Source organism: Populus alba, chromosome 5, assembly GCF_005239225.2.
Source record: "Populus alba chromosome 5, ASM523922v2, whole genome shotgun sequence".
Classification (NCBI taxonomy): domain Eukaryota; kingdom Viridiplantae; phylum Streptophyta; class Magnoliopsida; order Malpighiales; family Salicaceae; genus Populus; species Populus alba.
In genome coordinates, this window is record NC_133288.1 from 600,215 (window position 1) to 625,791 (window position 25,577).

General features: G+C 34.6%; 2 protein-coding genes and 1 pseudogene across 3 annotated transcripts; 1 reads left to right on the forward strand and 2 right to left on the reverse strand.

Moving 5' to 3' along the window:
- Positions 1-2,542: 2,542 nt before the first annotated feature.
- Positions 2,543-6,615, forward strand: LOC118034954 (toll/interleukin-1 receptor-like protein). The gene is made up of 2 exons (XM_035040411.2): positions 2,543-3,310; positions 6,109-6,615. Exons 1-2 carry the CDS (start codon positions 2,796-2,798, stop codon positions 6,314-6,316), a joined length of 723 nt encoding a protein of 240 aa, XP_034896302.1. The 5' UTR covers positions 2,543-2,795; the 3' UTR covers positions 6,317-6,615.
- Positions 6,616-8,250: 1,635 nt separating this feature from the next.
- On the reverse strand, positions 8,251-12,100 carry LOC118034957 (uncharacterized; annotated as a pseudogene).
- A 4,058-nt stretch (positions 12,101-16,158) lies between these two features.
- On the reverse strand, positions 16,159-20,191 carry LOC118034958 (ATP-citrate synthase alpha chain protein 2). 2 transcript variants are annotated; one of them, XM_035040416.2, is made up of 13 exons: positions 20,022-20,191; positions 19,757-19,880; positions 19,128-19,304; positions 18,874-19,035; positions 18,671-18,751; positions 18,353-18,404; positions 17,961-18,075; positions 17,765-17,846; positions 17,551-17,646; positions 17,340-17,441; positions 17,125-17,241; positions 16,913-17,029; positions 16,159-16,486 (listed from the first exon to the last, which is right to left on the reverse strand). In XM_035040416.2, the coding sequence occupies exons 2-13, from the start codon at positions 19,853-19,855 to the stop codon at positions 16,415-16,417; spliced, it is 1,272 nt and encodes a 423-aa protein (XP_034896307.1). In that variant the 5' UTR covers positions 19,856-19,880; positions 20,022-20,191; the 3' UTR covers positions 16,159-16,414. The 2 variants fall into 2 exon arrangements, with proteins under 2 accessions (XP_034896307.1, XP_073265173.1); XM_073409072.1 differs by lacking the exon at positions 20,022-20,191 and having other exon boundaries at positions 19,757-20,005.
- Between the last annotated feature and the right edge of the window lie 5,386 nt (positions 20,192-25,577).

Sequence of the window (25,577 nt, forward strand, 5' to 3'; positions counted from 1 at the left end):
CCTCATGCTGGCCATTTATTTATCGAATATATAAGCTGGTGAAGTTGCATAAGGACAGCCATAAAAACTAGAACTAACCGAAACAAAATCTCAAAACAGACTAAATTGTAATGATCATGGATGCTAGGAGGGCACATTTTGCTGCCCCATATTTTGCCATTTGGGTCCATCTGAAGTTAGGAACCAGGAAGGGAGATATCATGAAGTGTTTTCGTCACATGAGCAAGGCTTCCAGGTTGAGATGGAGAGGGTGGAAGATTAAGGGCAGCTCTTAGAGAAGCTGCAGATGGCAGGGATGGTTCTACAAAACTGGTTCATCATATTCCTGTTTCCTCCTGATTCTAGTAGTACCTAGGCAACACAAGTTAAGGAAGACGTTCTTTTTAGGTAATAAACTTTTAAGCAGGCAAGGACAGAACAATTTATTTTCAGGAGCAATCCTAGTTCTTATGCATTCTGAATTAGACAATCTAATCATATGGTCAAAAGCTCCCTACAGGTTAGCACCAAAGGATGAACACAATCAGCCTAGAAAAAAAATTGAAATAAAGAAAGCTTGAGACCAAAAACCCAACACCAAACGACAGGAGCAATCTGATGCTTGTATTTGACAAGTATCCACGAGATCTACCCGAGGTTGGAGTGGTTGACTCGTTTAAACTCAGTTTAATTTTTTTTCTTCAAAAAAATGTTTTAATTTTAAAAAATTAAATTGATATCGTAAATTAACCTGTCCCATCTCAGGACGGATCATAGGCCGTACAGGCTTTGGTATTGGTAATTCCCAGGCATAGCTTCTCTTTTCCTTTTGTTTTGCCGGTATGTCAAGGAGAAATTAGTAGTTGGGCCTTCTATAGTGTCAAAATAAAAATTACCGGCCTCAAACGGGTAAAAAAAGATTCTGCCCGGGAAAAGAATTTTAATTTTTAAAGTGCAAAATGGTTTTATGAGCTCAAATTAGTAGTTGGGCCTTCTATAGTGTGGGTTTTTTTTTAATCTTTTTTCTTTTAATTTTTTTTGTTTTCGATTTAACTTTCAAATGAATAAATTGTTGTTGCCCTTTAATTTATTTTTTAATTTTCATCTTAACCCTTATTTTTTAATTTCTAATTTAAAAAAAAAATTATGTATTTTTTTTTAAATTTCATCATTCAACGTTTCATTTACAAGGGATTGAACTTCATAATTCTTTCTTATATAGTGTTTTTTGATTAGTTAACTCGGGTCATGTATTTGAAAAGTTAGCCGGGATTGATATTTTTTTTTATTTTCTTTTTTGATATCAAATTTAAATCCAAAATAAATTTAAAAAATATTTAGAAAACAATTAAAAAAGTATTAATTAAAAAAATAAAAAAAATGAAGCTGGGCTTGGGAAGCCAAGCCATGCATTTGACACATCAAGAAAGGGCCCATGCGTGGCTTTGCAAGGTCAGGCGCACGAGCACTGGCCTTTAATTTATTTATTTTTAAATTAATGGGGAAGGTGACATGTCATTTGATCTTTTTTTTTTTTTTGTAAAAGATGCTTTGTTTGAAACTCAGATTCTAACCACTGTGGTACGGTAGAAAAATAGTGTTTCTATTTGTTTGATCCCAAAACTCATTTCTATCATATTTTTAACACAAAATATCTATGTAACACTTTGGGAACCTTTTGGAAACCCTGTTAAACTAATTAATGGTCTCAAAAAACACTAAAAGTTGCTCTAAAACCCAATATCAACCTGAAATAAAAATATATATTTTTGAGCTCAAATATTTTTTAGGTGCGTTCAAGGTAAAAAAAAAAAAAAAAAACACACTCAATCTAAACTCCTGGAACTTTTTGACATAAAAATCAATTATTTTGGTAGCTGAAATCATCACCATTGACAACTTTCTCGCTCTGCATCGGAGTCTTGCAAGCCCCTCTTCTCCATAAAAAAATATTTATGAGCTCATATATTTTTTTGGTACTTTGAAGGTAAAAAAAAAAAAAAAAAACTCTCAATCTAAACTTCTGGTATCATATGGAACTATTTGACATAAAAATTAATTATTTTAGTAGCTGAAATCATCACCATTAACAACTTTCTCGCTCTACGTCGGAATCTTACGAGTCCTTCTCTCCTCCACCAAAAAATAACTGAAGAAAAGGAGGAGATTGAAGTTTTAAACTAAAATTAAATTTTTGAAATTTAAAGGGACTAGTTAACTAATAGCTAAAAATAAGAGGGATTGAAATGAATTTCTCAAAAAAATTTCAAAGCTATCACCTATTTTATTTGTTTTTTTTTCATTTTAGTTCTTTATTTCTCAATTCAATGCTATCTCCCAAAATAATATGCAATTTGTTATTAATTGGGGCTAAAAAGGGTTTTGTCGTAAAAAAAATTTGAAATACCACATTGAATTTTTTTTTAAATCACCATTGAGATCTAAAGTGACAGAATATAAAATCACTGCTTTTAGTTTATACTCTAACTATAATAGTTATTCAGTATTCGACTAAAAAAAGTGACTGTTGATCTAGGTTGTGATTTTCTGTTTGATGGACTATCAGGCCCTGTTTCTTCAAAAGAAACCCAAGTGTAGATCAATATTAATTGGACCAAACTTATCAAATCTTGGCCATGTGTGCACTAATTTGACACCTTAGCAATTCTAGACTGTTCGAAAAAAACCCTTTCCCCTTTCTCGTTCTTCCACTTCCAGTTACCAGCAGTCCGACGGATCACAACCTGAAAATCCTCCCAACGTTGCCGTTTCACTCCGTTCCCATCGGAAACTTCCATCCTTCTAGTTTCGGCATCATGAATTCACCAACCAGTCCAAAGGGTTTGTTCTCAGTTATCAATCTCTTGATGCTTTTCCTTTCTGGAAAGGCTAATGATGTTTTCTTGAGTTTTAACCACCAAGAAATTGGCAAGAATTTTGCCGATCATCTCTACAAAGACCTCAATTATGCTGGGATTCGCACTTTGAGAGATGATGGTGGAATTTACACTGGACAAAAGTCTGATATCAAGAGAGCGATACAGGAATCCAGGATTTCGGTTGTTGTGTTCTCTAAAGACTATGCTTCTTCAACAAAGTGCCTGGACCAGCTTGTGCTCATAATGGATGCCAGGAGAACAACTGGGCTCCTTGTGCTTCCTCTTTTTTACAACGTTGATCCGTCGGAGGTCTGGGAACAGAAAGGGTTGTTTGAAGAAGCATTTGCTAAACACGAAAAAAGCTTCCATAAGGAAATGGCTAGAGTAGATAGTTGGAGGGCGGCTCTTAAAGAAGCTGCAGACCTGAAAGGAAAGGAGCGGAAACAAGACAGGTATATAATTAATTCCTTTCCAAGCTGTTATCTGTTCATCAAAGTCCAGAGAATACAGGCTTAGAGAGCTTTTTTTCTTTTTTAAAAGAACAATTAACATCACTAATTCGGACAGGAAGAATTCCATTTGTAGGGAACAAATTAAAAAACTGAAGGTTTTTATACATACATGAATGGTAAAGGTTAAACGTAGAAAAATTATATTAGAGTAATTGAATTTCACATTCCAATTTCTTAAACTTCTTTTTTCCTTAAAAATTTATGACATCGATAGCTTATATTTTTGAATCAGCTAAGCATTTAGGAATACTTAATTTGACCTTGATCATTCCATACTTGAACATCACTTTTGAGCCACATAGCTAGAGGGTTGTTTTTTCGTGCTAGTTAACATGTGAGAAGACATTCAATTACCTGGAACCGTGATTGCACGAGACTAATACAGCCAACTATCCCAGGGGAAAAGTGTTTGACGAGAATGAAAGAAATCTTGCAATTTACTAGAGAAATGAAGACGTTGAAGGGATGCTCTTGGACATTTCAAAGATTAGTTTTGAAAGTAAATTAAATTCCAGAATCTTTGCAAGGAAATCCAAACTTAGATTGCTCAGGATTTATAACTCTGGAGTTAAAAGTAAGTGTAAAGTGCACCTTCCACATGGCTGGCGTCAAGTTCCTTTCTTAGGAGATGAGATATCTGCGTTGGGATGAATAATTGTTTTAACCTGTGATCTTTGCATTCCAGTTTTTGTCTGGAGAAATTTAAACTAGCTATTATCTAGAAACAAAACAAGAATCATATCAATTTAAAATATGCCAGCCTTAGCAATTGTGAGACCCTTTCCATGCCAGATTTTCTCAAACGCTAGAAATTAACCTTGAGAGATTGAATCTTCAATTTTGTTGTACATGTTTAATATGGTCAGGGTTACTTCACCGATTCAATATCGGGACAAGCTTATTGATTTGGATCCAAGAAACTGCACATGCCTTATCTCTCTTCCGAGTAGATTTTGTTAAAGATTTCCCATCTCTTAACCTCTCTAGTTGTTCAAATGTCAATAAAAAGCATGCAGTTGGTACCAACATATTGAAAACGATGCCTTAACTTCAATTGCCATGGTGCTAGACTGCTAGTAATCTCAGTTATCTGTCTGTTTTATGTCCAGAACCTGTGTCTGTGTTTGATATGACGTATAGAGAAAGGATGCTTTGATAAACCTTTTCATTTCGTGAATCAAAAACGTTGAAGCCATTCTAGAAATGTCAAAAAATAAACAAAAGAAGCCTAACTCTGCCTTGATTTCATTACTGAAGCTATAATCACTAACGTTTCTGTATCTTCTTCAAAGAAAGAAAAAACAAAGGTGTTCTGCATAAGTGCACTGGTCGATGTAGAACTCTCTCTCATAAGCCAATTGAAGTAGCGATGAGCCTGTGAATCAATTGCTACTGTATTATTGTCTCTCGATTCATTAGGCATCTTCGAAACACATGCATGGAATTCTTCTTGCTTGCTTCAGCATCTCTAAATTAGTGATAATTGTATGACATGTTTACCCAAACTTAACTATCATGGCCATTCAACTTACAAGTTATTTAAACAGTAGCGGGATCTGAGGATGATAAACAAGGGCTGGTTCGTTAATTAGCCTCAATTCAAATGTAATTATTTTTGTTTTTCATGTTCTTTAAAAAAAGACCGACCAAGCAGATTTCAATCCTACTCTTAGGATTGCATTGGAAATTTCTGATGGTATATCCACACAAACACCAGCACTAGAAATCATGGTATCACCTCATGCTGGACATTTAATATTCATCATATATAGTCTGGTTAAGTTGCATAAAGACAGCCATAAAAACTAGAACAAACTGAAACAACAGCTAAAAAATGACTTTCAAGCTACAGAGCACCTTTAAATCCCCCACGACAGCATCCATGAATGATAATACATCAGCTTATCTGTGCTTGTAGTGAAAAAACGAGCTTATTCAATTAGTTAGCTGTGCTTAATTTCAGAAACTGTCATTTTTGTACATAGTAAAATCAAGATGATTCATGGAAACGTAGGTCATCTTTTTATCACTCGGGCTATCTACAAAGCATTCTCTGAGGAACTTAATTTGTTCACAATTTGATTTGTTCTTGCTTCGAGCTGCCTTAATCATCATGTTAAAAGGTTATGCAGCCGTACGTTGTTGTGTTTTTTGATTGTCAAGGATAACTTCCTAGGATTCATGCATGTTGACAAATGAAATGACACATGCAATGGAGCCTTTTTGTTCCATGTTCATTGAAAAATAATTCATGGACTTTTGAAAAAATAGTAGAAAAATAATATTAAGATCTATAATAGTCTTTGCAAACATGGACCTCCCTCAAGAACTAAGTCCCTTTTCTGAGTAGATGAGATATTTACATAGGGATGGATGTCTCTGAGATGTTTGCCTTGTAATTAAATTTTGATCGGAACCCTTTTTGAGCTTGAGGCTGACCGATCTAGCAAGGTCAAGCAAGTCTGGGAAGGAGACCAGAATCTTTGCAGTTTAAGAAGTTCAACCTTAACAATTATAGATCTGCAGAGGATAGAAGAAACCTTGAGACGTGGATATTGTACAAGTGTGGTCGTGTTTCTTAATTTGTCAATTCAGCATCCACCCATCTGCATCGATGTATTCCAAGCTGAATTATTTTTGTAGTATATGTCTCTTCTTCTTCTTCTTCTTCTATGTTGATCTGATGAGGAATTAGCAAATTAATCCGTGATTTAATTTGTATGAATGTGTGTTTGCAGGTATGAGTCAAAGTTCATAGAGTCGATTGTTAAAGAGATCGCAGATAAACTCAACCTCTCACTGCCTCACGTCCCTCCGTCCTCGTTACCACTGTCGTCAGCCCTCCGCCCACCTTCATATTTTCTTGGTCTTTTACGAGAGAGGAGGTCTTTCTTTCAGACCCCCTCTCTCTTCTTATTTTTTTTTTACTTCACCACTTCTTTATAAAGAAGATTGATTTATATGGAGGGGGGGGGGGGGGTAAGGCAGAAGTGGGAAACATAGGAACTAAGCACGTGGATATCTGTCGGCTGTTTAGAAAAAGGCTGAAAAGAATGGTCCCACAGACCACCAACTTTGTCAAAGCATGGATGGATGAATTAATTAAAGGAATGGACTTCAATGAATGCTTCTCTATCTTTTTTGACAATTTGTATCTTTGTATCGATCCTTATGACTGTTAATTTATTGAAGAATTTTCAGCTCAAAATGAGATGATGCATAATCAAGTCTAACTGATCTTTTGACATATGACTGCTACAAGTGCATGCTAATACGAAAGAATAAAATTTTTCTAAGAGATGAATCTCAAAACTGAAAAAAAGTATATCAATGAAAAAACAAACTTTTTTAATCAACAAACTTACCATTGATTTTATAAATATATGGTAAGAAAACAAACCACAATAGAAAAAAATTCATAACATAAGATGTGCAATCATAGATTAATTAATGTAAGAGTCATCACACAAGTTTCTAAAATTAAGCTAATATAATTAGTTTTAGAAAGTTTATAGTGTATTGCCCCGCGTGTCTCAGTGGGTTAATATACTTATTTAAAAAAATATATAAAAAGTTAAAAATATAAATAATATTTTAAGCTATTTAAATGTGAGAGTTATATCAAACCTAATAGAATTAGAACCGGTAACCATACCGGATCCAAGTTAAGTTACTTGGGTCTGACTCTCTTAATAATAATAATAAAAAATAATAATATTTATAATAATATTAAACTTGTAAAAATCTAATTTCTTATAGTTTTTAATTTTTTTCAAATTAGATTTATGATTTTTATTTAATAATAATAATACTAATATTTTTTTTTCAAATTTATTAAAGCTAATAATAATAATAATAATAATAATAATAATAATAATATTAACAACAACAACAAAAATAATTTTTCTTCTTTTCTTCAGTTTTCGATTCTGAATCTTACCTTTACTGTTGAACTCAATAAGACTTTGGAACAATTTCTGATTTAATTTTCGCTCCGATTATGTTGGACTGGAATCTGGTTTTGTTTATGTTGTAAGACACTTTGTTTTCATACAAAGCAATCTTTGAGCTTCCATTTTGATCCAGGGCTCAAGTTAATTTGCTAATGATCTAGGCTTGATGATTTATACTGTCCTGCTATGGTTTCTGCTGGTCTTTCTCTGCATATTGATCTTTAATCTTTTTTCTTTCCCTTCTAGATTGCTACTTTCAGAAATAATGTGTTACTTTCCGAGTGTTATTTTCTATAGATTCTAATTAATTAGGATGTGGTTCATAGGATTTGTCCTGGCAGTTTTCTTTAACAACCCAAAAATGCTTATAATTCTCTCTTTCTTTCCATATCTGAAAATGACAAAATATACAAAAACAAATGGTGCAGAATCTTGCTGATGATATGACAGTGGACGTTCTCTCAAGAACTCGCACCAGCTAAGCCCTTGTGTAAGAATCGTGGTGTTTGGAATCTACCTTTTGTTAGTGTTATAACTTATTCGTGAAGGAAATGCCATGGCTGACCAATTAGCGAGACAACCTGTGAATCATTGTGGCTGACATTTGGGGTTGCAAACTACCTTTTGCCCCCTCCCCTTCCTCGCTATATCTCCTTCAATCCCTACTCTTGTCTTTCCTGCAGCTTTGATGATTTACGTGGTGTTTTATGTTGTGTTGACCATTTTTCAAATAAAGCATGTGTTAAATTGCTTTATGAAAGCATTCATTGCTACATTTTTAGTCTAATTTTGAACCTAAATTTTCATTACTTCTTTTTTTTCCTGTTTTTGGCACCAAACCATAAATAGTAGCCATCTTCAATTATGGCATCCACAATTGCCAACATTTCAACGTCTAACTTCAAATTCATTAAAAAAAATACTACTACTAATTAATTGTTCTATTTGATCAAAAAATATATCAAATATTATATTTCCAATTCAACCAAATCATACCAAAAAAAAGTTCTTTGCTATTTACCTAAAACAAACCAGGAAAAGATAACAGTTTCAAAAGCTTGAAACATTCCTAGTTAGTTCAAGGGATTAAACCTCTAATGTACTGATATGTACCTAGCAACAACATGCTCTAACATGCACACAAAAAGACATTAATCAAGTCTGATGCCAGTTCTTTCTATACATACCAACAGGCATTTCCACTATGCCCCCATGCAAGGTCATTTTTTGCAATCTTTCTAGGTCATTGCAACACGCTTTTCGCCTCCCCCATTTCTCCAAACTCCATGAACCGGCAACAGTTCAGGTATATCGCTATCTACACCTGCTTTCTCTTCTTTTTCATCAGGATCAGCGTCAGAATTACCAACATTGGGCAGTGAGGCAGCGGAAGTATCACCGACACGGTTCTTAAGGAACTTTGAGGTTTTTTTCTTAGGTTTATTCCCTCCTCCCCCAGCCCCCACATTCTTCTTTGAGCTGACACCATCTGGCTGAGCGACAATTTCACTCTTTGGCTCCATTGACAAATTTAAGTTAGTTTGTTTGTCGACCAAAATCTTTGATTTGCCTTTTCCACCATGATGCCCTTCCTTTAGTAAGATCTCCACCTTAAGACTATCTGACAAAATGTTCTCTGAGCTTGTGATACCATTACCATCACACTTCTCTTTGCCTTTCTTAGAACTTTTCTTGCTTTTGGAACGACCATTATCAATGCTCAAACCATTTTTAACAGAACCATTCTTCCCAACGGTGTAATTATGAATCTCAACAAGCTCTCTTTGCTTCTCAACACTGGGAGAAAGTCTAGCTAGTTCAAAGACAAGATGTGATAGGCCAAATTGATGCACGTAGGCCAGATACTCTTCAGTATCAATTATGTCCCGAAGGTACTCTGTGGATATTAATTTAAATGCACTGAATTTTTCCTCATTAAATTCCAATGCTGCACGAATTTTTTCCACTAGAGCCTTATTAGAATATTGAACATACTCAACCTTAAGCAAAGGTGAGGCACTTCTAGACAGAGAAGGAGCACTGTAAAGAGATTTGTGAGAGGCTCTGTCTACAGGATTTGGAGCCACAGTACCTTGACTGACCTTGCTGTTACTATTTGAAGTCCTAGATGAACTTGCAAAATCTGAGGAGACAAGAAGTCCATTAGTCCTTGATGGCCCAGCCTGAACAAAGCTCGTGTGAGTAGATAGAACATATTCCTTAATTGTTGCTGGCTTACTCTAGGATGAACTCAGAGAACTGGATGGAGATAAAACCTCAGAATCTGAAACGGGCCTTGAGTGGTTAGAAAAACTAGCTAATGAGACATGATGACTGTTTGCTGCTGGCAATTCAGGACTTTTACCATATTTTGGCAATGCAAGCAAGTAGCCATTGTATTCCCACTCAACCCACCCAAACCATTTCTGGATCTCTGTTGGCTGCTGCATGGAGCCATCGAAAATGGAGGAAATGGGGTTTCTTTCATTGGTACACTCCTAGAGTTCTGTCCTAAAACATGATTATATCTTGAAGGTGGCTCAGAATATGTGGTGGCTAATGACTCGAAAGGGTAAACAATTATATCAATTTCATGTTCCTCTCTGTGAGTAGAAACTGTTTGGGCATTTGATGAAATATCACAAGGCCTTTCAGCATTGGCTGTCAGATGGCTATCTACAATGGGCAAGTTCATTTGATAGCTTGATGGATTCGATCGACTACCATGCCGATAATGTTCATTAATTTGCTGAAACCGGAAACTCGTAGGTATCTGGATGTAAAAAATGAAAGAGGCATGTTGTAAATGAAGAAAGCAGAAAATGCCAATGACATTGGTAACGTCCAACAATTAAAAAGATCAAAACACACCTGAAGTACAGCATTACGCTTAGAACAAGACAAGCACCCTCCATGTTCCATGGCATTATGCCTCTACCGATATCATAAATACACAAGTCTTCCTAGTCACATAGTACCTCCAGAAAACATAAAAAACAAATTCTAAATATTGACAGCCAAAAGGAAACGATATCATAAATACACAAGTCTTCCTAGTCACATAGTACCTCCAGAAAACATAAAAAACAAATTCTAAATATTGACAGCCAAAAGGAAAAGATGCATCATTAAGACTAATAGATATCACCTTCAATTCGGATTCAATTGCAAAAACAATAAACTGTTTTACAAGGCAAGCCTCATCTTCACATAAGAAATGTTCTTGACAAAAATGGATATGAGATATTAAGTTTGGTATGTTAATTAAAAAACAAAGCAATCACGACATAAAATGAAAAAAAAGCGAGTAAGACGTATGAAAATAAAATATCATCAACCTCAAGTTATCATAACTGTTGAAGTATTCATATTGTTCAGGATGTTGTCTGCATTGAACAAAAAACAAAATGGACATATGAGAGTGTACATTTGATAAAACAAAACGCTAAAATCATGAAAGCCTTTTTAAGGGAAAAATGCATGGGTTACCTTGGGCATATGTGGCAAGTAAAATGCTCAGTAGACAAATGCAAGTAAAGCTCATTATCTCCATAAAAAGGATTCTCACAGAACTCACATATAGGATGTCCTGTAAATCCACCTCTTTCACTTTCACTACCATCAACCACCTAGTCCCCCGTCCTCACATGTTGAGTCAATTGTGCTCTATTATATAACTTCTGCTCTCTTGTAAATATCTGGTTCAAAACTTAATCAAGTCAGAGAACACAAGTGTGCCTGCTAAAGCAAAGACCATGTAAGAACGAAAATTTTTCTTTGACATGGGACAATCAAATCCTACCGCACATTCTACATAATAATCTCATTGAGCTCATTTCAATACAATTTCTCAATCTCATGTTCTAACACTCCATTGATGTTCATTTCTTTAAATACCAAGCTAAGAAGCAAAGGTTAACAATGAATCAACTCTCACCTTCCTACCTTCCAAACACAGACCACACATAAACAGCCTATGCTTGTGAAATAAATGCCCCTTCAATTGCTCAACGCTATTAAACTCTTTTGACCCTTCATCCTTCTTGTTGCAAACATTGCATGATAATTACACATAGCTTTAATCATCTTATAATGATCAAAATCATCAAAATAAGCCTTTGTCCCTTCATGATACCAACACTTCCCTACTTTACCCTCTTTTCCATTAACTCAACCTAAACCCTTGAAGTCACTTATCATCCTCGTATAATCCCCTAATGCCTACGAAAACCAACACCCAAAAATTAAAAAGACCAAAACTTTACAGTATAAAAGTCAAAACCCAGAAATTAAAACCATCATAAACAACAAAAAGACCAAAACTGTTCAAATATAATCAAAACCTAGAAATCAAAAGACAATTTATGTAATAATCAACCTTAGTGACAAAGATGGTATTGGATTCTGATTTGCAAATGCAGCAATGAAAATCATTGCAGATGAAACGAAGACGAATTATGCAAGTAAAGCAAACTTCTTTATGGAGATATGGTCCATAAGCAACCCATTCAAGGGTATCAGCACAAACAGCACAAGTATCATCCATTTTTTGATCAGTCGAGTGAGAATTTGATGGAAAATTATGAATAAATCAAAACAGTTTTTTTACTATTTTGATGTTGTTATCAATGATCATGGAAAGGCGAGAGCTTTTCGCCTTGGATGCAGTGTAGTTTTTTTGTGAAGAAAGAAGAGAAAATTATGCTCCTTTTTTTTGTGTTTTCTCAGGAACCAAACAAAAATTGATCGAGAGTTGCAAGAGAAATGGACAGACAAGGGCAGCTAGCAAATGTTCATGGGTACATTATGTAAGGACGACAAGTCATTGATGTGATTACTTGACTCAAGGATTTGGATTTAATAAATTTGATTAATGATGTTTGAGATTTTGACAAAACATGTTGGAAGATTTACTTGTATGGATATGATTAAGATTGATTACCAAATATGGACGACCATGTTTTTAAATTTTAGTTGAACAGAAGTCCAGGAGGAGTGTTTCCACCAATTATCTCTCATCCATTAGTTTCATCCACAGCATGCATAGGATTTGCTCTTTGAAAGGTTAAAGCATAGTGATTTTCACATGTAACTTTTAAAGTCTCTTTTGGCATTGCAGTCAATGTTTTCCTTATAAATTTTTTTTGAATTTTTTTTTTTGTGTTTATGAATTGTTTTGATATTCTGCTATTAAAAATATTTTTTAAAAAATATTATTTTAAATAAAAAATATTCTAAAAAATAATTTCTAATATACTCGAAACAAACTTTTAGCATAATTATCAAATCTAATTTAAGATTTAATTTAGATTAAAAATTAGGTTATATAGTTGTTAAGTTATTTACGTTTATCATATCAATTTAAGTTTAATATTTTTATCCGAACATAGTCATTTTTTATTCTTTTAAATCTTGATTTTGACTTGATTAAATTTAAACGGATTGGCCAAATCATAAGTTAACTTATTATATTATTTGAATTTAAATAAATCAATATAAAAAACAATTCAAATTAAAACCCATCATGAATCCTATCTGTGGAACAAAGTTTAAGTATATTCAAACCTCAAAGATTTTCAAGGGCAATGAAAGGGAGAAAGATTTTCAATTAATATATATGTGAATAAATTAACAGTTATTTTTTATGTTTTTGAACACAATATAATTAATCTTCCATTTGTGTTATATATATATATATATATATATATATGAAATCTTGATGGCAAAATGAAGGATATATTTGGACAAATTTAAGCATACTAATATTCATTGCATCTTTTGTTTTGAAGATAACAATGGGAGAGGAGTGATGTGTGCTAGAAGGTATAAAAACTTGTCTTAATCTTCAAATTAATAACATACTTTTGAGTACCATAACAACAGAGAGGTTCTGGTTGGTGGGAGACTGTTAGGATCCTTCAATGTCTTAAAAAGATGTAGAAACTAGGAAAGGTACAATGTTAGATTCTTGCAGCAAATATTCTGTATGGTCAAGGATTGCATCCTATCTCTATGCAAAAAAGACAGCGACAATTAAAATAAAAATAGCATGATATTGTGTTCTTATTTTGAAAAAATAAGAATTTAATTTAAAATTATTTTAACAATAAATTTATTTTTATATTTTTTATGTCCCTCTACTCAAGTACATTTATATTTGTCCTTTTTTAAAAATCAGAACAGTAACCAAAAGCAGCTTTATTTTGCCTCCTGGTTTGAGGGCTGCAATTCCCATGATACAAGCATCATTTATCACAAATGGCAAATGCCTCACCCAACTATTTATTTCTTAGTACAATTCAAAGAATTCGACAACTGCTAAAAAGGAAGAGTTATGTTCCAAATCCATCAAACCATGAATCATGTTTCAGAAAAGCCAGTTATGCGCTACAAGTAAGCATTTATATTTCAAAACTTATACTCCCATTTAAGCCTATTTCAACTGTTCCTGCAAAATTACAAAATAAACAAAAAAACCATTCATCCATGTAGGGGAACATGGCATGGCTCACATCCAGCAAGAATCCTGAGGCCATTGATCTTTAACCGGAAATGGGATGTGTATTTAATTCTTGTGATTTTTTTTTTTAATCAAGTGTACTTTAATGTGATTAGATAACTAAGATTATATGGTTAATTAACACACGGTGTTGTAAGAAGCTTCTCTTTTCTTGCTGATCAAGATCTGTGACTGTGAGGTGGGGGGGAAGAGAAGGAGAGAGAGAGAGGGGATGTCTCAAAGATAGAACACAACATTGCAGAGAATATGTAGAACAAGTAGTAACTTAAACGTAGATCATCTATTGATAGGGCTTGTAATGTACATAGTACTGGTTAAGGGTTTGAAAGCCAAGTTCTTCATAGATCAACTAGTAATTAATGACAGAACTGAAACATAGACACTAACACAAGAAGAGGCATAAGCTTCAACACAAGCACACAAGACCAAGCATAAACAAAGGACAACAAACTGAAACAAGCTTATTGAAACTTCCACGGCTAAAACGAGTCCAGACCCCTAAATCAAGAGCCTCAAACTAGACCGCCACAAGACTAACTAGCTAGAGATCCTGGCTAGTAACTACTAAGTGCAGTCAAGACTCTTGATCATGGTGGTGAGCCAATGGAACCAGTACCAGGGATCCTGACACAACCAACCCCAGGGTAAGAGCAATACCCTGTTGGCCCAAGCTGAAAGACAGGACCATTAGGACTTGGTATAAAGCCACCACTGGTACCAAAGCCTCCTAGATAGTTCTGAGGTTGGTCAACTTTCTCCTTGTCCTTGAGCTTCCTTCCTGCTTCAACATTGGAGGCAAGAACCAGTACGAAAATGGCAAGGATCAGTAGCATCTTTTGAGTTCTCTCCATCTTAGCACTTCTCTCAACACCTGGCATTGACACACTCTCTACTTTTCTCTAGTCTTTCTCACTTGCAGTGTAAAGAACCCTAGCCACCCCCACCCATCTTATAGTACCCGAGGTTTCTAGTTTAAACAAGTGTATAACCAACTCTTTTACAAACAGCAGTAGACATGGAAAAGAGTTAGATGGGATAGTCACTAATGATGTAGCTAAAAATTTATGTCTTGGGTCCATCACTGTCAAAAAATTTACTCCATAAACCATTCACCAGCTCATGCTATGTAAAAATACTTCAATAACCTTTACTTTATCTAAAACTATTGAAGCTTGTTCTCTATTTCTAATTCTCAAGAATTATAGTTCATAATCCTTATATACTAATTAATTACCTGTCAACAGTACTGTTGCTAATGAGAGCTTTCTACTGTAACTCAACGATGCATGCTAAACCTAGTATAAAGTTAATGCATACAGGGGTAGAAGTTAGAACAGCCTACACTTAAGGGCAATGTGGTCCTTCGAGTGCGAGTTCAAATGGAGATTCTTCCATTTCTCAAAGACTGGTGGAGCTGTCCTACAAAAGTTGTGAACTGTAAACGTTTTGAGACAGAAGTTAAAGCATCTGTGTCTTTACGAGGGCCTTACCTAACAAAAACTAGGAAGCTATAAGGAGTTAAGGACCCTTCAAATGCAAGACATCTGTTTTATATATTATAATGTAACTTTCCATTTTCATGTCCTCCTCCTCAGTCCTCACAGGTTCACGTTTACTACAAATACAATCCTACATCACGACTAAAGTGGTGTTTAAAAATATACTAACAATTAATTTTCAAGTTATTTTTTTTATAAATATATTAATTTTTTTTTTTTAATTTCATCGATGTAAAGAGGCAGGTAGCTCTGCATGGTCATCAGCCTCCACCTCAACTTAAATTTCTTACAAGAACTGCAAAGTTAATGCATTTATGAGGTCGGGCTGGCTCTTTCTTTGCGGAAAGCCGATAGGGAACAAGCTGCACTTCATTAAACGCCCTTGCTATGATAATTTGCCAGCTGCCACCCACTTTGAGAGGGAGGGGAAGGAAGAGGAAGTTATTTTGTAGTGGTGACAGGAGAGTCGGAGACCAAACTGCGCGGTCAAAAATGGGGCTGTTGGCATTCGTTGCTAGAAATCAAAGAGGGGGGACAGGTGGCAGGACAATGCGTTTTCTGCTCTCTCTCTGATGGATTGGTACTCCAGGTCACAACTTCTCATGAATTTGCATGTAACAACTGAGATTTAAAATATTTTTTATTTAAAAATATATTAAAATAATATATATATTTTACATATGTCCGTTGGATTCATGGGCCATTGGGTTTCGAATTTTAAGCGATGCTATGATGCAGCATTTTATCAGAGAAGAATTGAGTACAAATTCAATCAATAGAAGATTTCGATAGCATGAAGAAGACATGGACTGGGAATTTCATAGGAAAATAGCAAAGTGATTTGATTACTCAAACAATAAATTGATAAGTTGCCAATATACAGAGTCGAAACCGTGTCATGCATATTTCAAAACATTGATCCAAGATTGTTTATCATAAGGGAGAATTTGATGCCAAGTATACAGCAATTCAATCCAGCTTACGCCTTCTACGCTAAATTATTTTCTCAACACAACTTGCCACAATACATTTTCTTCACTCACACTGACAAAGGAGAAAATGAATTGGTAGACTATGCCGTAGACATGATGCAATCAATGGCTTGCTTGCAGATGCCTGTCATTGTGGCCTCTGGCCCATAAACCTGAAAACAAAAGAAGAAATTGTCACAGCTTAGCTACGAATAAGACAAATATAAAGAATTTCCAAGATCTGAATCTTCAGGAGTGGAGAAATGGAAACTAAAGAAAACTTTCTAAGAACATAGAAGATCTTGTGTTTTTTCAAATCCAGTCATGTTTGTTAAGGTAAAGGACAACTTGAACTTTATAATTAAAAAAACACCAGCAAAACTTAAGACACCTCTATTAGATCTGCGCACTCCTCGTAAACAAGGATTCCATACTTCAAATGGGAAAAAGGTCACAATCTTACAGATCATTATTGAAGACAGGGTTACTTTTCTCCTATTAACAGTATACATTTCAGAGCTTACAGCTTTATTTAATTTCACAAACCAATGGCCAACAAACTCAATGAGAACTACAAAAAGAAGATTGTCATTTCATACCTCAAGAGGTACTCCCAGTTCCTCTCCTAGAGTGCGCATCTTGGCCAAACCAGTCTGATAGTTAGGACCACCTCTTCGGACATAGATGTGCATTCTTGCCGCCTTTAACTTGGATTCCTATAAGGAGGTGATAAGGAAGAGTTACATGTAGAAAAAGGCAACTTAAACCAGTCACTACTTACAGCAATTGGACTAGATTCAACTAGACATACCTTCTCTCTCAGCGCTCGTATAATACCATTGAAAGTAGCAGCAACATCGGTGAAGTTAGCAATGCCTCCTCCAATAAGAAGGGCTCTTTTGCGACCATCAGGGTCGGAAGTGGCACACTACAATGATCAAGGAATATTGTTACAGAACATGAGTAACGACATAATTGTGAGAAAAGATGCTGAAAAAGAAAAGGCTTAAATTTATTGTCTCTTACATCAATGACAACTCTTGCATATTGCAAGACCTCGTCCTCATTTGGAGCTCCACTATACTCTGCATAGTTGCCAAGCTCTGATGCATAACCCAAATCTCCAACCTTGTTAATTAGAAAAGAATTAGTCTACCAGTAAAATCAGGAAGTATAGACCTTGCACCAACCAATAAAGGGCAGGTAGACTATAGCATATGGCTATAAAAGCACCTACAGTATCAGCATATATAACACTGGCACCACCTCCAGCAACCATTGTCCAGATACGTCCCTTTGGGTTCAAAACAGTGAATTTCAAAGATGAACTTGTCTGTAAACACAAGAATATTGTTAATGCATCTGAATAATGGACAAAAAGATAATGGCAATTCCATGCATGAAAGTATAGGCAAGTAAAAGAATGTCAAAACATGCATTCATGTAATTACCTTTTCATCCAAAGAATGAATGAAGCTTTCGGTAGAACTCAGAACTCTTCCAAAAGGCAGAGGAAACTCTACATTACCCCATCTGAATGTACCAAAACATATTGGATGAGAGACAAAATATGTTAGTAATATACCTAAACAACAATCTCATGTCAATTGAAGGTTTCCTCCAAAGAGGATATGAATATATACATACTTCTTGAAGTTCTTGAAAGCAGCAGTGTCGTCCAATTCTCCTCTCATATCCAGTGGATATGGTTCCCCATTCACCAATGTAAATGGATTCATTTCTAGAAAACTGAAGTCCAGATCTATGGAGAACAGGAAAAGCAATCAGAAATGAATTCATTACTAGCATATATAATATTTGGTGTAAGAAATTTGCAAAGAGGTCATATAAAAGGAAATATCAGACGATTCAGACCATTCTCAATCCTTTCAAGATTCTTAAGAAAAATTTACTTCCTTTCCCCTCTATTATTTCATACAACATGAAAATTAAAAAAGATTCAAGTGCATGTGATTAGAATCTTGTTCACAAGTCAAGTAATTTCCCACGTTAAATGAATGTGGCAAGAGCATGCTCACCTTGAAATACAGAAAAAACACCAATGATGAAATCACCGATTTTTCCTCGAATCTGAGATAGTATTGAAGATGTATCAGCAAATTTCAAATATGTATTAAGCAATTCAGAATGCACGATACCCAAAACTTTCAACTCCAAAGAGAAACTAAAATCTAAGGGAACTGAGCATGTCCCATCAATTGACAAACCAAGGAACCACTTTTTATTAACAAGAATCAGACTTTTAACCTGTTTAATTATTTTGATCAGTGAAACATACTAGATTGCTCATCTCCAGAATTTATTAAATCAAAGATAATGAATATAAAGAAACTCACCTCCAAAGGAAGTGTAGCAATCAATGGAGCACATGCTTCCAGTGTCATTGGTTTTTCAGTTGGGAGGAATATGGTTTTAACCTGCAGAAGTCCAAAAACCAAAACCATGTCGGTAATTTAAATTCCAACGGTTACGAGATCAAACGGTCATAATATGAGAAGAGATGAAGAAGCACCTATCAAGACTAACAATGTAAGCATACCTTATCCCAGTTCTCCTCAATTTCAATACCTCCACATTCTGAGAAGCTAATAGTGCTGCCGAGTCTTTCAGAGACAATTGAGATGTAAAACTCTTGGTCATGTGGAACAAAGGGTTCAACAATGAAGGTAGTTATTGGTGCCTTACAGCCACCCATCTCAACCTAAAAAAGCAGATCCAATTTGCACATCAATCTAAAACCTAACCAGACAAACAAAAGAACGAACTTTCACGCAATTCAATCCAAAAAATCACCTCAGCGCCAAGGCGTGCTTTCACAAATTCAGCAACTTGAGCTAGATCTAAATTCAACGCAACCAAACCACTCTTCCCACGCTTCCCAAAGAGCATGTCAGGCTTCACAACCAATTTTGTAGATGAAAGCCATGGCTCTTTATTTGTTAACTCAGTGAAATCTGTACCTTCTGTCACCTAGACACAACAACAGATTATCTTATTACTTGTAACATCAAATCCAAAATAACGCCACTCCCATTACCAAGCTTGAATTTTTAACAGACCCGGTAAAAAAAAGAGGGCTGCACTTGTAGCCAAAACCCAGCTAGAATTTCATCAAAACCAAGCTAATCACCAACTTTACCAAAATATGATACAGCTAATCTCTAGCTCCAAACTTGAACTTTCAGAAAACCCAGTTGAAGATTGAGTGCATATCAGAAACCCAGTTTCAATTCCACTAAAATTAAGCTAAGGTCGAAAAATTTAATCAAATAAGATCCAATTTCCAATCCAAAGTAATCAAATTTCAACTTAATAAAAGCATAAAATACCAAATGACCATAACAATCATGTGGTCAAATAAAAAAAAGGGGATCAAATCACACACACATGGGGGGGGATTCAGAGGATGGGGAGATATCAACCTGAGCAGAGCAGATCTGAAGATCAATACCAGAGAGACGTTTCAAGTGCTCTTTCAAAAGTCTCTTAGAATCATACTCTCTTATCTTCTTTCTAGCCATTTCAACAATTCAAATCAAAGATGATCTACAAAACAATGAAACAGTGTACAATTTGCAACTATGTTATTACAACCTCTGCCTTTATATTACCAAAGAAACAGTATTTTGAAAAAAAATAATGAAATGAATGGTCTTGTTTTGCTTAAAAGAGAAGATTAGAACTGACCAGACAACAGCAAGGTTGTCTTGTAAGAGAGAGGGGTGGTTTAACTGGTTAGGTGGTGTCTAATAATGTGGGGCGTGGTGGTAGGCGATTTGCACGAGGAGGGGAAGCTAAAATGGTTAGTCAAAGCTGTTGATCAGCTAACAACTCAATCAACATCATCATGTGTTTTTGTGCCCACAGGTACTTGTATTCGTAAATGAGAATATATGGTTGTTGTTTGTTTCTAAGTTAAAAGGAGTTTTTTTTTTTTTTAATATGATGAATACATTTAAAAAAAAAAAATTGTTTCATGAATCCTCCTCCTAAATCATAAGAGACAAAAATATTGTCAATTGGACTTTAACTTTGTTTCATGAAGTTATTAGATACATAATTGCTTGGTCAAGCTTGCATGCCTACACCAAATTAAATCAAGATTGTTTCGTGATTTGACTCCAAGAAGAAGTTAGAGAATTGTTTTTTATGTGAATGCATTTGTTTGAATATAAATATCCTATTTAAAATTAAAAAAAATCAAAAAAAAAATTTATGTATAAAAGTGGATTTATACGTGAAATTATTCTTTTAAGTGTCTTGAGTAACTAGATATGAAGGATTTCAATATTGACTCTCTTGATTTGGTCAAATATTGGAATTAGGTTTTGTTTATTGGAAGATGTGAAATGATGGATTTATCAGAACGGGATCGGCATAAGAATAAAAGAAACAGAGGAGTTGACCCGGCTCTATGGGAGTGAATTTTCAACTGCATTTGAGTATTTTTTAAAATGTATTTATTTTTTAAAAAATATTAAATTAATAATTTTAATGTTTTAATGTTAAAAAAATCTAAAAAACCTATTTTAATTTATTTACAACTAAAAAAAACTTTTTAAAAAATATGATACATCATAATACAAAACATGCACAGAATCAACTTAAAAATCAACCAGAATTTAATAAATAAGAAAACTAAATACATGGATTAATTCAGCTTATTATAAAATTGTAAGAGATTTTCTAACGTTATTTTGACTTTCAAAGTGATAATTCTCTAAGGAATGTTATAGCCAATAATTTTGTTTCAAGATTTTACTGGTCAATGGTCGTCAATGGCTACCAGTGATGGATTGCGTTAAATTATTGGTGGCAGCTGAGTCATGAATCAGAGTCCAAGCAAACAGGAATTTGAATATATATAATTATGTAAAGAAATAGTAACAAAGAAGAAGCAATTTGAATATGGCAACTGGGCAGTGCTTCATCGTCCTCTCCTGTACTCCCCAACTTGAATTATTTGAATTCCTTTAATCAAAACACCATTCAATCTCTTCAACACCATCCAGCCAAGCATAACACACTAGTTCATCCATCTCATAATCACTAGCAATCAATCCATCTCCATTGGGATCCGCAAACACCAGTGCCCTGTCAACTCTGAAGTCAGGATAACTAGCACCCAACTCAGAGAAGGCAGCCTTCAGCTCATTCCAGCCAAGAACATTATTGTCAAGATCCTTGACGTGTCTCGTGAAAATCTCCCTGATTTGATTTGCTGTTAAGGGCTTGTCCCTTGTTTTTGTTGCAACATCATAGGGTATGACGCCACGAAGGATATTGTTAACGAACTTTGCTCTCATTTCATGAAGCTTACAATTTGGTGCAAGATCAATCTCCTTGAGGAAACGGCTCCATACATGATCATGATCAAGATCAAGGGAGCGTTGTCCGGTGATTCTTATTAGGATTCGCGGTGAATACATAAATTTAATGTTCAGATGTTCCTTTTTAAAATCCTGTCGGGAAATTAGCACGAAAAGAAGGAAATTAAGAACATTTCTAAGCTAAACACAGGCTGTTCTCCAACTCCACATTTGTTTTTTGAGAAGGGACTTGCACATGTATACTTAAGCCCGGTTTCCTACCACGGTTCAACCTCTTATTTAAATTGATAGTTTAGAGGCTAAGTTCAATTCAATCCAGAATTCAAGATAATCTTGGACCATATCTAGCCTTTAATTTACATCAAAATTTGCATCCTTCTCTAAACTGTCGATGCATTTTGATTTTTACCAGATGAATCTATTCAGTTCATGGATGGAAAATGTATGCTAATTAATCTCTATTATAAATCAAAGATATAAGAGAGTTGACTCCAGGCTCTCGTATCCTGCATGATGTTGTTGGTTCGAAATCTTCATAAACAGGTCTAGTTTCAATCTTTTGCCTCATTGATGACTGCATTTTAGCCCTAACTTTGTGTAGTCTTGCTATCGAAAGCGTTTTGCTTGTATGCGAAGCTCACTGCTTGATCATGTCTTAAATTGGTAATTGTATGTTGACGATTTTAAGGGTATATTATTATTATTATTATTATCAAAATTAATTTTTGTCATTTTACTTTAATTACCCATTATAAATAGGTAAAAAACTTGACAGCATTTGCTTTAAAAAACTAGATGTGTTTACTTAGAAAATAAAAAAAGTTCAGATGGTAGATTATTGTTAAGATTCTTCATTCATGGGTTGATTATTGTTGAATAAAAATAATTCTATATGGATCAAAGAATTATTTTATAACAAATTCTTAAACTTAAGTTCAAAATAAACTGGTAAAAAATATTTTATATAATTCAAAAAATTATTTTATAAAAAATTCAAATCCAAGCCTGAGATTTAGCAAACGTATATAACTTAAACTTAAAACTCATTTTATTTAGGTTACCTCTACACTCAAAACTTTAGTACCTACAAGTCCTTTTAACTTTTCACTTTATATATTATAAAAAAAATCTTGTATTTTTTTAATATAGATTTAATATAGGGTAAAGAGTTTTGAATTGCACAAAAAAATATTAATCAAGTGTTTTTTGAAAATTAATTTTTTATTCATCCACAAATTATTATTTTATTTTAATCATGTTAAATTTTTTTGCTAAAGAATAATTTTTAATAAAATTTTAATTTTAAAAGTAAGTAGAATACATTTTTAATTTATTCTCGAAAATACCAATTAAATGTGAATAAATTTCTAACATTAAGTTTATTAAAAGGGGCTAGTTTCTTAAGAAGCGTCGGGCTCGTGTGTCATTCAACAAATAATATTTTTGTGCTTTGTTCTGCAGATAAAGGCTAATAATTCCCTAATCCGTACAGGTTTAGCAGGAACTGGAATAGTTTATTACAAGGTGGAGTGATATCAAAGATTTCCTTCTTCTTTCTAATCCCTAAGATACTGAGAGTTTTCTTTTCCTTCAACTTTCTTCATCTCGATGGTAAAAGTATTATTGGATGATCAACTTTCATACATGGAGGCTAATTAAATCCCTCCATTAATGGCCCTGAGTTCATTTTAACCTCCCCCCATGCATAGATTGGGAGGCAATTTGTTCTTAATTTAATGATTAGAAGCCTTGCTGGTTCCATTTATGTCTTCCTTGGAACAATGTTATTCTTTAGATTATATCATCAAATAAATGGCATGGATTTGTTTTCTTCGCACAATACTTTAAATTGTTTCCATAGTTTCAATTATGCTCTGTATGGTCATGTAAAGTTGGGTCAGTCTGGTGAGGACCAAGTTAGGAGGCTGAAAAATGCCTACAATAAAGCAAGGAGGATGAGGATGAGGCAAGGGAAAGTGATGATTTGCCATTGATGAAGAGAAAAGTACTTTGTTATGAGTAGAAAAAGCATAGAAAAAAAATCCAGCAACAACGTTAGTGGAAGGAGTCCTTGAGGGGGAGGAGGATTTGCAACAACATTAAATCAGTAACCGTCGGCAGATTCCAACAGCAACCAAAGAGGAAGTATTCTACGAGGAGAAGGAATTAAGAAGAGGCTTTATAAATATATGCGACAGAGACAACCTTGAAGGCGACATCTTAACTCGGTTAGAACTTGGTTTATGATGTTGTGAGTTTTGATTTATTACAGCTATCTTGGATTAGATTGTGATTATCTCTATTAATTATTTTCCAGCAATTGTAACTCTTGTTAATCTCTACTAATAAAAGGTTATAAATTACCGAGTTTCAAATAAAATATCATACGTATTTCATAAATTTTTATGGATGATCAGCCTATCACAAAATATATTTATAGATACAAATTTATAATTGTTGCCCGGAGATTAAAAAAAGAAAGAAAGATAAAATAGCGTATTTTGAAAGAATAAAAACTTATTTCAAAAATATTTATTTTATATTTTTATTTTCATCTCCCATCTCCAAACAAATATATTTTTTCAATCGAACATAAGATCACACACCATAATTGTTGCTATCTAATTTTTTACCCATGTTTTCGATAAATTTTTAGAAAAAAACAAAAAATAGCAAAAAAAAAAAAAAAAAGAGAGAGAGAACTCAAAAAAAATACATTTTTGATATATTTGCATTGTTTTTAGCATTTTCAACGTCATCTCAAAAGAATTTAAATTTTCAAAGGTCTTTCAAACGGGTTTGATTTTTAACGCATTATTTTTAAAATCACTGATTTTGCTCATTGAGTCAACATTAACGCTGCTTGATTTAAAAAAAAATCAAAATTTAGAGGGGCACCAAGATCAGGTTCTCAAGATAATTAAGGTCTTAGTTAAAGGGAGATTGCGGTAAAGACATAATTTCAGATTAGTAGAGTTTTGAGAAAATCAAGATTTGAAGTTTAGGGAACCGTTTCAGTAGAGGAAACAACTAGCCCCAACTGCCCACGATGCAATACTAAAACGCATGGCATTTATTTGGCTATAAAGCTAGAAAAAGAAACGCCTGCTAAACGAGCTTGACACTGCATGGCATTCTCTGGCCTTATAAAAGCCAGAGAAAGGCCACGATAAAAGAGGGAGGAGAAAAAAGGGGGAGAAGGACCCGATGGAAATAAAAACATTAGAGGGGGAACGTAAGGAAAAGAAAAAAACGAGACAGAGAGGGAGGGAGGGAGCTGGAAAAAAAAAAAAAAAAAAAAGGCTCACGCCTCTGCATAGAGAGGAGAAGAGCCATCTTTGCCTCCCACAACAACTCCACCGGCCAACAACCTCCACCGCAGCACACATGACAACAACACCGTGAGAAACCGAAGAAGAAAACAAAAACGGAGGAGAACAGGGCAGGAGAAAAAACACAGAGAAGAAGAAGAAGAAGAAGAAAGGCCGACCACAGTCCAAGCCATTCTCCGATCAGCAACCACCACCAACACCGCCTTCAGAGCCATCACAGCACACACGGCAACAGCACCGTGAGAAACAGAAGAAGAAAACAGCGTGAGAAACAGAAGAAGAAAACAGAAACAGAGGAGAACAGAGCAAAAGAAAAAAAAACATAGAGGAGAAGAAGAAGAAAGGCCGACCACTGTCCATGCCATTCTCCAGTCAGCAACCGCCAGCAGCACCGCCAGTAGCACCGCCTGTAGAGCCAGGTCAACCCTCTTCCTCTTCCCTTTCTTCTTCTTCTTCTTCTTCTTCTTCTTCTTTTTCACACCGGTCTCCAATGTTCGGCTACGGAACAGTGGAGAGTGAATTATAATTCACTCTCCACTGTTCCCTTGGAGAGCCATTGTTCATGGCTGGGCCAATTATGG

What these genes read in the sequence shown, in the direction of transcription:
- LOC118034954 (XM_035040411.2), top strand. Translation starts at nt 2,796, where the DNA reads ATGAATTCACCAACCAGTCCAAAGGGTTTGTTCTCAGTTATCAATCTC. An exon ending in AAGGAGCGGAAACAAGACAG is followed by an intron (nt 3,311 to 6,108) that starts GTATATAATTAA and finishes GTGTGTTTGCAG; the next exon opens with GTATGAGTCAAAGTTCATAG.
- LOC118034958 (XM_035040416.2), bottom strand. Translation starts at nt 19,855, where the DNA reads ATGGCTAGAAAGAAGATAAGAGAGTATGATTCTAAGAGACTTTTGAAA. An exon ending in AAGCACGCCTTGGCGCTGAG is followed by an intron (nt 19,036 to 19,127) that starts GTGATTTTTTGG and finishes CTGCTTTTTTAG; the next exon opens with GTTGAGATGGGTGGCTGTAA. An exon ending in TTGCTACACTTCCTTTGGAG is followed by an intron (nt 18,405 to 18,670) that starts GTGAGTTTCTTT and finishes ATACTATCTCAG; the next exon opens with ATTCGAGGAAAAATCGGTGA.